Source organism: Cloeon dipterum, chromosome 3 (genome assembly GCF_949628265.1).
Source record: "Cloeon dipterum chromosome 3, ieCloDipt1.1, whole genome shotgun sequence".
NCBI classification, from domain to species: Eukaryota; Metazoa; Arthropoda; class Insecta; order Ephemeroptera; family Baetidae; genus Cloeon; species Cloeon dipterum.
The window spans coordinates 13920015-13932545 of record NC_088788.1 but is presented as its reverse complement, the minus strand read 5'-3'; the positions used below and the strand labels follow the sequence as shown (position 1 = coordinate 13932545).

The 12531-nt window shown below is 38.6% G+C and overlaps 2 protein-coding genes across 2 annotated transcripts in view; both read right to left on the bottom strand.

Moving 5' to 3' along the window:
• Positions 1 to 190: 190 nt before the first annotated feature.
• scny (scrawny) lies at positions 191 to 6281 on the bottom strand. The gene is made up of 14 exons (XM_065487071.1): positions 5940 to 6281; positions 4346 to 4746; positions 4102 to 4180; positions 3942 to 4046; positions 3776 to 3884; positions 3313 to 3380; positions 3030 to 3258; positions 2759 to 2978; positions 2054 to 2394; positions 1564 to 1858; positions 1341 to 1510; positions 1077 to 1285; positions 707 to 825; positions 191 to 642 (listed from the first exon to the last, which is right to left on the bottom strand). Exons 2-14 carry the CDS (start codon positions 4736 to 4738, stop codon positions 331 to 333), a joined length of 2649 nt encoding a protein of 882 aa, XP_065343143.1. The 5' UTR covers positions 4739 to 4746; positions 5940 to 6281; the 3' UTR covers positions 191 to 330.
• A 2086-nt stretch (positions 6282 to 8367) lies between these two features.
• LOC135939216 (netrin-1-like) overlaps positions 8368 to 12531 on the bottom strand; it is a 45233-nt gene continuing 41069 nt past the window's right edge. The window contains exons 7-9 of the mRNA XM_065483474.1: positions 12362 to 12430; positions 10836 to 11022; positions 8368 to 8715 (exon numbers count right to left, since the gene is read on the bottom strand). Of these exons, the coding sequence (XP_065339546.1) occupies positions 8568 to 8715; positions 10836 to 11022; positions 12362 to 12430 (404 nt within the window). The 3' untranslated portion in view covers positions 8368 to 8567. The remainder of the gene's footprint in view (positions 8716 to 10835; positions 11023 to 12361; positions 12431 to 12531) is intronic.

Here is a 12531-nt window from a genome sequence, read left to right as displayed (position 1 = left end):
GAATACGATAAAAACAGAGATCCGACACGATTTTAATTTTTTTGCTACTGCACCAAAAATGTTCACGTGCAGCAACCTGACCAATCATGTGAGCTGTGTGATAACCCTCAAGAGCTAGGACGTTTTCTTCCTCAACGTTAGAAAACAAGCCGAGAGTATTTTAACCAGAAACCGAACTAAAAAATAAGAGTTTCCAGACTGATGTTAGGCAGACTAAAGTCGACCAGTGATTTATTAGCTAATTAAAGTAGATTGCACAAAAAAGGAAAATTTACACGCTGGACACGCTCCCTTGCTACATCTGGAGTATTGCGTTTCTGCCTGGAATTACTATCGCCTATGGTTGTTTCTCCAGCTGTGTCCGTGCCGGTGTTTGTGTCTATTATCTTTGAATTCAAATTTACGGTTGTATGGTTTGTGATTGTTGCCGTTTTGATGCCGCCACGTTTGGTGTTGTGAATAGTTAGATTGTCCCCCCCTGCGATCATCATAGTAGGGCTTGTTCCGGTCATAGAACTTGTCAGAGCGCCAATCGCGGCTCCGGTTCCGCTCAGACTCCTGTCTGTAGTTGGCCACGGCCTGAAACTTGTTGCTGCTGCCGTGGCTGTAGCTGTCTCCGTTACTGCTTTTCATTTTCTTTTTCTAAAAAGGAACAAGTACGGAAGGTGAGTTTTTGATAAAGAATATCCTCTAGTGTGCTGCAAACCTTTCCTCCATCCATCTCGTCGTCATAATCACAGCTATAATCTTTGTCTCTCTTGGCCATCCAGTGGTCTTCATAAGTTTGTTTATCAACCAAACTCTTGGTGCCGTTCCATGACTTAACTGAAAATGATTTTGAAAATTTAGTTGTTGGCCAGCACAAAATCGTGATGAGAATTCTCCATTGATACATTGAGGTTCATATTCCAATTCACTAGGGAATTTAAGAAATGAAGCTTGGACCGATTAAGAATGACATTAAACACATTGAGGTATCAAATGGGCATTTCTATATTTTGTAAGGAAAATTTCTGCTACCAACTAAAGATTTTTCTCAAATTGTTTTAAGTCATGAATTGAAAATGATAACCAACCTTCTGCTCCACCGTATCCTTTGAGCCCGTTTCTGGGCAGACCAGCAACCATTTGGCCAGGCGGAAGAGGCCCATACAAGTCCTGCCGCTTGGAGCCGTTGAGAGCAGTTGAAGAAGACACATTGGTGCCCGCTCCAGCAGTCTGTATCTTGGCACTGTCCTTTGGCTTCTCGATCCACTCCATCTCATCGCTATCTGGCGAATCCCGCCTAGAACATACACAGTCAGCAACAGCTCCAACCTTTTTATTAAAGAGTTACTCACTTTCTCTTAAGGCTCTCCTTGGGTTTCCCATCCTCTATTTTCACTTGTTTGGAGACTTCAGTGACCACCCAATGAGAGTTTGATGGCAACTTGCTGATCGGTTGGTTGGGCGGCGTTTTATCTGCAGACGACACGTCCCAAGATGGAGTTGTCGACTTGACGGAATATTCCTGAAAGATTTCATGTTAATACAGTCACTAAAGGTCTGATTCAAATGGTAAACCTGTGGACTTGGATGTCTTGGTGTTGGGGGAGGAGGAGGAGGTTCTGCGGTTCCATTGGTTGGTGCTGGTTCCTGCTTCTCCGTTGGCTTCTCAGCAACTGGCGCGGCAGTGGGCTTGGTCTCACCATTGCTGCTAGTTTCTGCTTTAACTGGTTTTGCTTCAGGCTTGGCCACACTAGTTTCTTCACTTTCATCCTCACTAGAATGGTCCGACTGGTATGGGACAAGACTAGGCATACTTGGGCCTATAAGCCGAGGGGAGGGTTGTGAAGTCGAAGGCCTGCTTTGGATTCCACTGAAAATATAAATTACTTGAATTAAAACCTGAATTGTGAGGTAACATTACATACCTAAACTTATAGAACGCCTGATTAAGATTCGAAATTAAAATAATACAATACATACTAATTTAATCTCAATGTTTTTAACGAAAAGCAAAGAACATGCAGCAAGTGAAAGGTGGTGTGGTAAATATCTGACAAGTGCTTACCTGGTAGAGGGATTAGCGTTTCCGTTGGTAAATTCAGATTTCACGCTGGGTATTGTGACCACCTTCTTCACGGGCGAGATTTTGTTTGCCGAAGATGCCGATGCAACAGCAGAGGGGATCATGGATCTGTTATGGTTGAAGATAATCGCAGGTTTGGGAGTCTGGTGCAGCTTGGTAGGGAGGAAAGGAGCTTTGGGCAGCATAGGTGAACGCGCTGGTTGACCTAGTACTACCGATGGTGGCTGAGACAAACTTTCCACCTGTTTCTTAGAGGGCTCTAGTAAATACATCAGCACGTATGCTTCCGAATAACTGAACGTTCTTGGCGGCTGGTACTGAACCTGTTAAGAATACATAAAAAAATCCAATGAGAAAATTTATCACTAAAATATTAATGGTCTTTTAAGGCCGAGAGTTCCAAAATATTAATACTTAGGAGGTCTAATTCAAAGAGTTTAGCATTTCCTAATATACAAAGTTGTGGAACCTTGCCGTTGGGGTTTGGACTCTACCACAAATATTTTATGAAAACTAGGTCATGTAAAAATTGTTTTCCTGAATATCAAAATTTAAAGAGATTTTAATTTTAGCTTGACTCTGAAGGGAAAAAATGGCATTTGTTTTCAAGAGCAAAAAAATTGTTTTCGGCTACTCAAAGCTTTCTCCGTGAACAGGTTTGTGGACCCAAAAGATATTACTACTCACGTTAGTGTCATCAAAGAGGTAAAGGTTGCTATTATGGGCATAGGCTTGAGTGGTGTAGTGGCCAGATTGAGCTGAATGGCCCATGTGATTGACCCCGGCCACCAGTTTATAATTGGCACCCTTCTGGTGGCAGCCGTTGACTCTTGGCTTGTACTTGAGCAGATTGACTCTTTCGTTCAGGATGATTTTCTTGTTGATCTTCTTACCATCTATGCTGAATCTACAAAAAAGTGTTAGTCATGGTCACCTAAAATTCAACTTTAAAAAGCACCTTTTTAGTTGTATGCAAAGGACGTTAGGCGGACGTTCGACAAAAAACTGCTTGGTGGCGGGAACCTTCTTTTTACATTTATCGCATCGGTACGAGTTTTCCTCTAACCGCTCTGGTGCAAAATAATTGTCTAACGCGTTCTCCAAGTGAGTAGCTCTGGTTATGTCCAGAGTCAGGTCCAGGAAGTGCTGGAAGGTGGTGCTGATAGCGCGGCACGACATGCAAGTTACTGAAAAAGCAAAATTTTCAGTAACTGACAGAACTATTGAAAGACGCGGCTTACCTTCAGTTCTGATGTAGCCTCCAAATATTTGGTTCAGCGGAGTCGTCTCCTTGGATCTGTTGTCCAACCTAAAGACAATATTGCATTTAATTCAAAAGTCTCAATGGTTTTACAGAATTCATTAAAACTCAATAACATTGAGGTTAAGTAACTAATGTTCGAAGAGTGTGCTCTAATTTAATGAATTGGTTTCGGATAGAGAAACTAAAAGTAAGAATATTCAAGTAGTATGCAGACATAAGTTTAAATTTACTTATCTGACAGTTTTGGAGATTTAAGAATGTTTGAAAATTGGTAAAAATACAAAGACCGTAACTAACTAGATAAATCAATTAATGGGTCCAATTTGACATTTAAAATATTTCCAAAATATATTTTGGGCTTTTGATCGAGAGTAATATAATAAATTGATGAGAAAAACACTGCAAAAATGTTCTGAAAACTGCTTATAAGTGAAACTTACTTAAGAGAAGTATGTCTGTGCAGATAGGACTTCTCCATCGACTCCAGCAGATAACGAAGAAACTCCATTGCATCCTCCTGGTGTCCCACTTGGAGCCGTTTACAGATAGCTGCATAGTGAAATTGTGCGTTAACATCTAATATAAATGGCCAATCTGATTGCATACTTCTCAGTTTGCTTAGGATGAGGGTGGGTCTGAAAGTGTTGCAGCTTTGACTTGACCGCAGAGTGAGGGCCATGCAGCAAACGATGCAGTCCTGGGACATGCCCCCTTTAAATAGAGTTGTTCAATGAGTCTTGTGATATACCGAATAACTAAAACTTACTGAAGGTCGCACAGTTGCTTTGGTGCTCATGGTCATTTAATGCCAGCCAATTGTACAAAGGAGGTATGTGGAAAAGAGCCTAAACACACAAAAAATATTTAAATGTTATGTTGTGTAAGATTGAAGCCTCATTCAAGAAATTGGTCACTAAAATTCTACAATCTGAGAAAATAAACAAAAATGATCGCATCAGGGCCTGCAGTTGATCATTTCGTGAAATATTCTAGAGACAAAAAATGCACACCTGGAGCACCGAATTGAGATAGCACGTATTTCCAGCATTTGAAAATCCAGAGCCAACTTTCACATCTTTGTCCTTTGGCCAAGCCATGTTCACTCTGTCCAGGGGGAAGAGCGTTATAGTCGGCTGCGCCAACACATTGTCCGCCGTATGGCCGTTGGCCACCGGAGCAGTGTTGCTGGCCTCGGAGTACTTGGCTTTCAGGCTGTGCAGCACAGACGAGTAGTACGAGTCCGTTGAGGTCTCGTAAGAGATGTCCGGCACCAGTTTGGCCACAGAGGCCATCCTCTGCTGCACGGCCGCCCCATCATCGAGGCCGTTGACAGCCTTAGTGTGCGGCGCCCACATGGATAGCTGCAGCGACGCCGAGATGCTTTCATTCACTGACGCAGGCATGATTCAACCTGCGGAAGAATAAAAGAGGGATGTTAAAATTAAACTTGACTTTAAATTTTAAGGGAATATTAATGGGTAGAAAGACTAGACTGAGGGGAAAAGTTTCATATTTATTTATTCTGTTCATGGCTGGTGTTGGAGCCAATTGTGTTTTTCCATGAAATAGAGTTCTACTGTCAGTTATGGAAGAAGTTTTAAAGAAAAGAGGATGAAGTCTGTTTTAATTATATTTTACGTATTTTATAAATATGTTTAAGAGAAAAAATGAGTCTCTTTATTTGAGATATTTTTTCATGACAATGTGGCTGGTATTATTCTTTCTCGAGATTTATTTTCGTATTTAACATATTATAAAAAAGGGAATTGAAATAACCAGTTCTGGAAGGAACGGTTACAGTGGGTTACACTATGGTGAACACACACTGAAGCGGTCTTTGTGCGTTGGAAAGCGATAAATTTTTAATAGAATAATTCATTCCTAGCGTAATTGACGCAATAATTATTATTTAACAATATTTAAACAAGTTTTTTAATAATTCTATTTAAGGGAACGTGAAAATACCAAATTTAAATTATTACTTTACAAATATGCATGTATTGTATTTTAAATATTTATTTAAATAAAATTAAGTGTTCTTAAAAGCCGATCCATTATTGAGGATTTTATTGAACCGAATCATTCGCACTTCGCAGTCAAAGAAAGGATAAAAAAGTGATTGTGAGTGACGCGAATGAAGCAATACAAGTGCGGGGGCGTACGGTAAATGCGTTGCAAAAATGCAGAACTGCAAAAAATTAGGCATGGTTCGAATTATAGAATGCGAGACAAAAGCACCTGAACGCACTTGAACTGCACTGAAACTCCGTCGAGTGTTTATACGCACGAGGTCATCGGCTAATAAAATGACCTCGAGATCAAAACACGAGGCCGATCGAAACTAGAACATGGGAATCCAGCCGCCGCGTTTTAAAGCCGATATCGCTGCCGAATTCGGCCGAACCGAATTTGCAAAACCTGCAGAGGCGGCCCGGTAATTAGATTTCTGGCCCAGCGAAAATCAATCCGCAAGAAACACGGCTCCGGGTCGACGGCGACCGGGCGGGCATTTGTACAGCGCAGGTGGCTGTCCCGGCGTCGGCGGTTTTGACCTCGTTGCGATCCGGGGGGTTGTTCATCGAATGGGTGTCGATTTCGACTCACCTGAATGCTTTATGCAGACCCGACGATCCCCCTAACAGTTAGCGGCGCCGACCGGGACAATTTTTGCGGGTCTGCGGCGCCATCGTCGAATGTCGGCTTCGATTATATTCTTCCTGTGAAGCAGCTTCAGCACAGATCAGTCAAATGGGCATAACACACGTCGAAACTCGCTGCGGCAAAAGCAAACACCGCTGGCACCGAGATATCACTAAAAAGCGGCGTCGAAATGCAAATTTACACGACAGTCGTCGCTAATGGGACTGTGGGACTAAATACAACATGGAAGCAATCTGAAATGCAAAGCGCACGTGTCGTGCCCCTTTCCGACAGGGTTGCCAATTGAAACGACTAGAGGTGTTGCTTGCATTTCATTGGGCTCACGAATGCAAAATTCCTTGTTACAACTGATACAACAGCCAATAGATGGCAGCATTGCAACTTCTACCACGCACTTTCCTGTTATAATACAAATTTTTTAGAATATTTTTAAGCTGAACTAATCCAACATCTAGGATTAATCTGATTTAAAAGGGAACGACAGTTAATGAAAGAAAAACTTGAAATAATATTTTTTATATTTTTTGCATATACGGCATATACATTAACAAATATTAAAATATGCTTCAAAAAATCAAATTTTAATTAACTATTAAATTTAAAATTGCACGTAAGTTGCGCAACATTGTGTTTTCATTTAAAGTAATCTGTGAATTTTATCAAATTTAATTATAATCAATTTAAAATTAATTAACAATTTAACTTGATTAACGAAATATTTATTTAAAGTATTTCTCATACATTTTAGATTTATAATAATTATATAAATATTTATGCATTTTATCATAATCTTTCACGATATTCGCAAAATTCCTATTCTAGCTGTATAACAAACCATTTAATAATTATTTTAACCATTGTAGCAATAATTTCAAAACGATTTTTGCTATGCTCTATCAATCTGTATATAGTTATCGTTCATTTCGTATCTCTAAAGGAAATTTGAATTCGAGGTTTTTTGTAGCACTGCTTTTTTGCAGAGCAATAAGAAGATAAACAGGCTATTAAGATTTTAATCTCTTTATTTTATGAATTTTCTATAATTCCTGGTGATTTACATTTATTTATTTAAATGCAGGAGAATGACATTTACAAGCATGAATAAACTGGAAAGGAGTTTAGTTTGTCAGAAGAGCGAAAAAGAGTGGATTGCGAGACGAAGCAAAATGATTGCAAAAATATCGATACAGCTTACACGATTATATATCAACTGAACTGCTGACAGATATTCGAATAGGATGCACATCATGCTTTTCAGCAGCAGCTTCTATTTTAAGTAGTGAGATATTCTAATATTATTAATTTTCATTAGGCTTTCCACGTTTGTGCTTCTCTGGCGTTAAATTTACTTCTACTGGAAAACATCTGAAGATGGACTTTCAGACAATTAAGACGTGTCGTCTGCAGCGTTTGGCACAGAGAATATTTCTACACAGAGTTTATACAAAGCACACCTATGAACTAGTTTTAACATACATAAGATTTGTATTTAATATTTATATGGCAGAAAGGTGTTCTCATATATTTCATTCAATTTCATTGCTAACCCCAAGTTTCATCTGCCGTTGAAGCGTATTATTTTGCAACTCATTCTTGAAAATATATAGTACAAAATAATAATAATTATGCCATGCGCGATTCGTATCCAAACCTCTTTATAGTATCATCTTAGTTGAATAGTATAATGTGCTGGAGTAAAGTAAAAATTTGAGAAATTTATTTGGGATTATTGGGTGGGAAAATAAAAAAAAACTTAGATTCTGACTGATAAACCAATATTAAATTTAAAATTCACTACACTATAAATCTAAGTGCAAGATGCTTACATCATCGTAAGGAAATATGATCAAACATACAATTTTTCAACAGTAAAATTGGTACTAACGTAAATTAACATAATTAAAAAACTAAGGTACACAAAAGCAAAGTTGCAAAAATACATATTCAGGTCTCGTTCATAATACCAGCTTTACACAATTATTAACAATGGATCGTCAGTTATGGACACAAATAAATTAATTCACAATAACAGTAGTTAACTCATTCGCACCACGTATATTTATAGAATATAGCTTTATTTTTATTTATTTTTCGCTAAAAAGGAGGCGTGGATATGTTACGATTTCTGCTCTTCCCTGCGCAAATCAACGTACGTAATACCTGCCAATACGAGAGAGAAAAAGGGTAATGCAAGAAGCATGTTGGTCTTCTTTTTTTTTTAATTTTTGATGACTCGCCACCATTGTAAATTATCTGATCAGTATTATATTATTTATACAATAAAAAATTACACTTACACCGTAACACAGAAACATTTCAGATTAGAGTATTCTCGCACCTTTTTGCAGTTTCGTATCTTTTGTTTTGTCGCAATTACAGCTGCTTACCTCGTTAATTATAAGTATATCAGTTGCGCGCACTGGCGCGATCAATTAATCTCATTTGTATGCGGAGTGCGTGAGGAATACATGCGAGTTAAATTACATTCTAATCGTGACGTTCTTCTCTGTCAGACTTGGCTGCGGACGACAATACAATTTGGATTATATTGTTTTGGCCCGTTGTTGCGGCTCAGCGACACTCGCGGGCGCGTCTCTGGAAGCGTCGCATCCGCGAATGCCACTCGTTTTGCCACTCGACCACGATTGAGCGCCGCGACACCTCGAAGCCGCTCCGACCCGGCACGCTGCTCTCACGGTCGCCCACCACCAGGTAGCTCCTGCAACAAAAAAAAACTTAATTAGGCCCGACTTCTCTGAATTGAGCCGCTGCCCCGGTAGTTACGAATGAGATGATACATATAAGATGTCGTTCTCCCTCAGTGAATACTACTCATATGATTTCAATCCCACGCCTCAAATTGTATTTTACGTATTTTATAGGGACTGTTTCTAGCAGAAAAATAGTTGGCTATAGAAAGTTTTTTGATAAATTATTATTTGTCACCTACTTTTATGTATTGGAGAACAGTACATATCGCGCTAGTAGCAGAAAATAATAAAATAGGTATTTCTAGCCGTATTTAAAATGTATGCAGTCATATTCTGTAATCTGTGTGGAAATCATAATACTTCAAATATACTGTTAAAAAGTTAAATTCGTGGGCATTAAGGACGACAGTATATGATTTCCTCCATAAGCGAACTTTCAAGAACTTTTAACTGATTTAGACGGTTTTAGAAGAAGACTTTAGATCTGTTTTCGTTTAGGAGTTAATTTTTTGAAATTTCGGGAGGTTCATACAATTTTCTGAACTAAAAAATCTGCTGATTTATTTTTGAATGATTTTAATTTTTAAATTATTTTCTGTTGAAATTCGCGAGGAAATTTTTCTTGCCACGAAAATCAAAATCAGTAAATTTTATTGGTTTCCTTAATGATGAGTGCATTATTCTACATTTCAGTTAGGTGTTGTAGACCCCAAAATATGCACAGTTATTAAAATTAAAATTGATTTGTAACTTGGATTTATCAAGTTTACAAACTTTAGATTTTAAATAAGAAAATTGACACGTCGAGCGATTGACTCATATAACTTAATTTCACAACTAAACAAAAGTTTCAACATTTAACTAAAACTAACGGTTAAAAAATCTATAGAATCTGATTCAATTCACGGGAGGTACCAGAATTGAATAAGTTAAGCTACATACTAGTCTAAATGATCGGGGTATTGACAAAATAAAACGGGGAAAAGGCTCCAGTGAATTCAAATTGCGCGAAATAAAATGTTAACTCTACTACATTAAACTTTTTAAATTAGACCCACCCCACAAAACTATGTCATCAATTCGTAGAAAAATTTAAAAACTGATATTTTCTCCGCACCTGTCCTGTGGAAAAAATAAATTTCGGAAAGAAAAACTACTGGCTGCCTGAAATTGATATGCGTCTCAGTCAGCGTGATGATGAAAATTTTCAAAACAGCGTAGCTAAGATGAAAATAAGGGTTGATGACTCGAGCACAAAAGCGGTCTAATATATTAAAGACGCCAGCGCTGACTAGCGAGACTAAATAATCTTTGTTTGAGAATCTTGTTTAATCTTCACCCTTTATGTTTGAAACTCAAGACGCTGCACTTTCGAAATGTGCTGCTGCGTACCAAGTTGGAGAATGCAAAACAGTCTGTGGCAATAAACGCAGCGTCGGCTCGCTAGGAATTTTTCGAGGGCGCGAGAGGGTTTGCCACCTGCAGCGTCGCCGCCCTCGCCGTTAGCCCCCGTTAGCCCGAGACGAATTACTGACGTGAGGGAAAAATCCTCGAGGGGAATGACAGCCAGAAAGGGGGATTCTAACCCTTTGCATGAAAACACACCCTAATAGCCTTTGAAAGCCGCGCGCCGTCTTGAAATTTAGGAAACAGATTCAGCGTGACTGATTGAGCGGAAAAAGTGTCAAAGCAGAGACAAGATGAAAAAAAAGCTTTTTTAACTGCCAAAAAAGTCTACTTGTATCTCGTTTGCTATAAGTAAAGATTTTAATTATTTGCCGCAAGTGGGGAATTTCGTTGAATAATATTTAGCAGGTTATATAAACAAAAGTTATAATTTTACGTTAAGTCTGTGGCGATTTTTGATATAAAATTTTGGGAATTTTATCAGTAAATATTTTGTTAAACAAATATTAGACAGATATTTATCCAATTAAAAATATTTCCTATTCTTATTGTAAGCGGAAAGGTTCTTTAAATCTATACACGTGTTTTCAAAAATAAATAGCAGCAGAATCTATCTAAAACACGTGTCAAAATGACGATACAGATAAGGAACAATTTATTACCATTCTATATACATGCCGGCCATACACTCTATCAGTTTTACGAAAAAGGCTATACTTACTTGTTGGTTCTGACTTTGGGGCACTTGCAGTTGAGGTCGGTGGCGAGCATCCACATTTGTGTTGGTCCGCTGCGCAGGAAGTTGGCACCGTTGTTGGACCTCGGCTTCTTGAAAAGGGTCTCCACGATCACGCTAAAGCGCACCCACTCGCCGACCATCTCACGTCCGGTAACTCGCACCAAAACAGCTAAAAAGAAAATTATTAGAAATCAATTTTTGTTCGGCTTCAGAATTTTCTGCGTGGCTTAGAGGTTTTTATCAGACCGAGAAATTGACACTGCCGCTGATGCCATCAAAGGCTGACTGAGAAACCCTCTTTAAAGTAACTCTTCACTCGGTATTATCCGTTCTAAAGCTCTTATCGGAGGCAATTTGAAGAAATGAATGTGCGAGTACCACCTTTGGCGAGGTGTAACTTGCAGCACATTGGGGATGTAAAAGGAATTATGGCTGCGAGCCAGAAATCGGAAGATAAAGGAAAAGCTCCTTATTTTTCGTTTAACAGAGATGTACAATATGCGCGAGAGAAGAGACATTATTATTATATATATTAAATTATTTTTACATACAATTCAAAATTACTCAAAACTTCCTGATTAAATCAGTCGTTTACCAAACTATTTTTTCATGTAATTTAATTAAATCTGATTGTTTGCAAATTTGATTACAAATGGTTTGTATTTAATTGATTTAAATTTCACAGAGTGTAAAAATAGCCAATCATTTGAACTTTCCATCCCTATATATTAATAAAAAGATAAGGAGGCCGTAAATCACGCGCTCGGGACATGTCTTGCGCATTTCGGGGGTCGAGGGGCGTCTTTCGCTGTACGGCGCTCAATAACTCATTGTGCCAGACAGGCCTAATCTCGCGGCAGATTTGCTTACGCACATTACAGAAACAAATGGGAATTTTATCTCGGCACGGAGCTTTTCAGCGAGTGGCAACATTTGCAATCACAGTCGAATCACATTCAACGTCTGATCCTTTTCTTTCCACTTCCACAGAAACCACCTGATTTGGACGGACGGAGACTGAGAGTATGCGTGGATTTTTATTCTAAATTCAGCTGTTTTTTAAGCTCTGTTGAATGCGACAATTTATTAAATACAGATGTTTTATCAGTGAATGAAATAGGTTAAGATGCGTCAAAAAGTGTGAAAACGCCAGTGTTGTGTTACAAATATTTATCTTTAAAGGTTTACGAAAAAAGTAAAAAAAAACATCAGCAACCTTTTGTCTAGAAATGTAATTGATTTAAATAATTAATATTAATTTTGTCAAAGAAAGCCTCGAAAACCCATGAATATAAAGTAATATTCGCACAATGAAATACATTTTCCCCTCGATTTAATTAGGATGAGATCAAATAACAGGCGCTGAGCTCGATGGAAAATATTTTTCCTGACCCTCCTGTTTAATTTTGCAAAAGAGACAGGAACTAATAATCTCAAACAACTTTTTTAAACATAATCGACTGTGGGTGCAACTAGGGGCAATAAAGTAATTTAAGAAAAATTCTTACCAAAATCCTTGCGGCAGTACTTGTTCATGTTGAGTCTCTTGGCGGCCGCGGGGCAAGCGCCGCACTGGTCTGGAAACACAGACAAAAAAAATTGAACATGTTTTGTACGGTTAAAACATCCCCGGGGGCAAATTAGGAGGTTGGCTGTGCGCGAGAAAGCTGATTTGCAT

What these genes read in the sequence shown, in the direction of transcription:
- scny (XM_065487071.1), bottom strand. Translation starts at nt 4,738, where the DNA reads ATGCCTGCGTCAGTGAATGAAAGCATCTCGGCGTCGCTGCAGCTATCC. An exon ending in CTTTGCATACAACTAAAAAG is followed by an intron (nt 2,979 to 3,029) that starts GTGCTTTTTAAA and finishes ACTTTTTTGTAG; the next exon opens with ATTCAGCATAGATGGTAAGA. An exon ending in ACCTCTTTGATGACACTAAC is followed by an intron (nt 2,395 to 2,758) that starts GTGAGTAGTAAT and finishes TATTCTTAACAG; the next exon opens with GTTCAGTACCAGCCGCCAAG.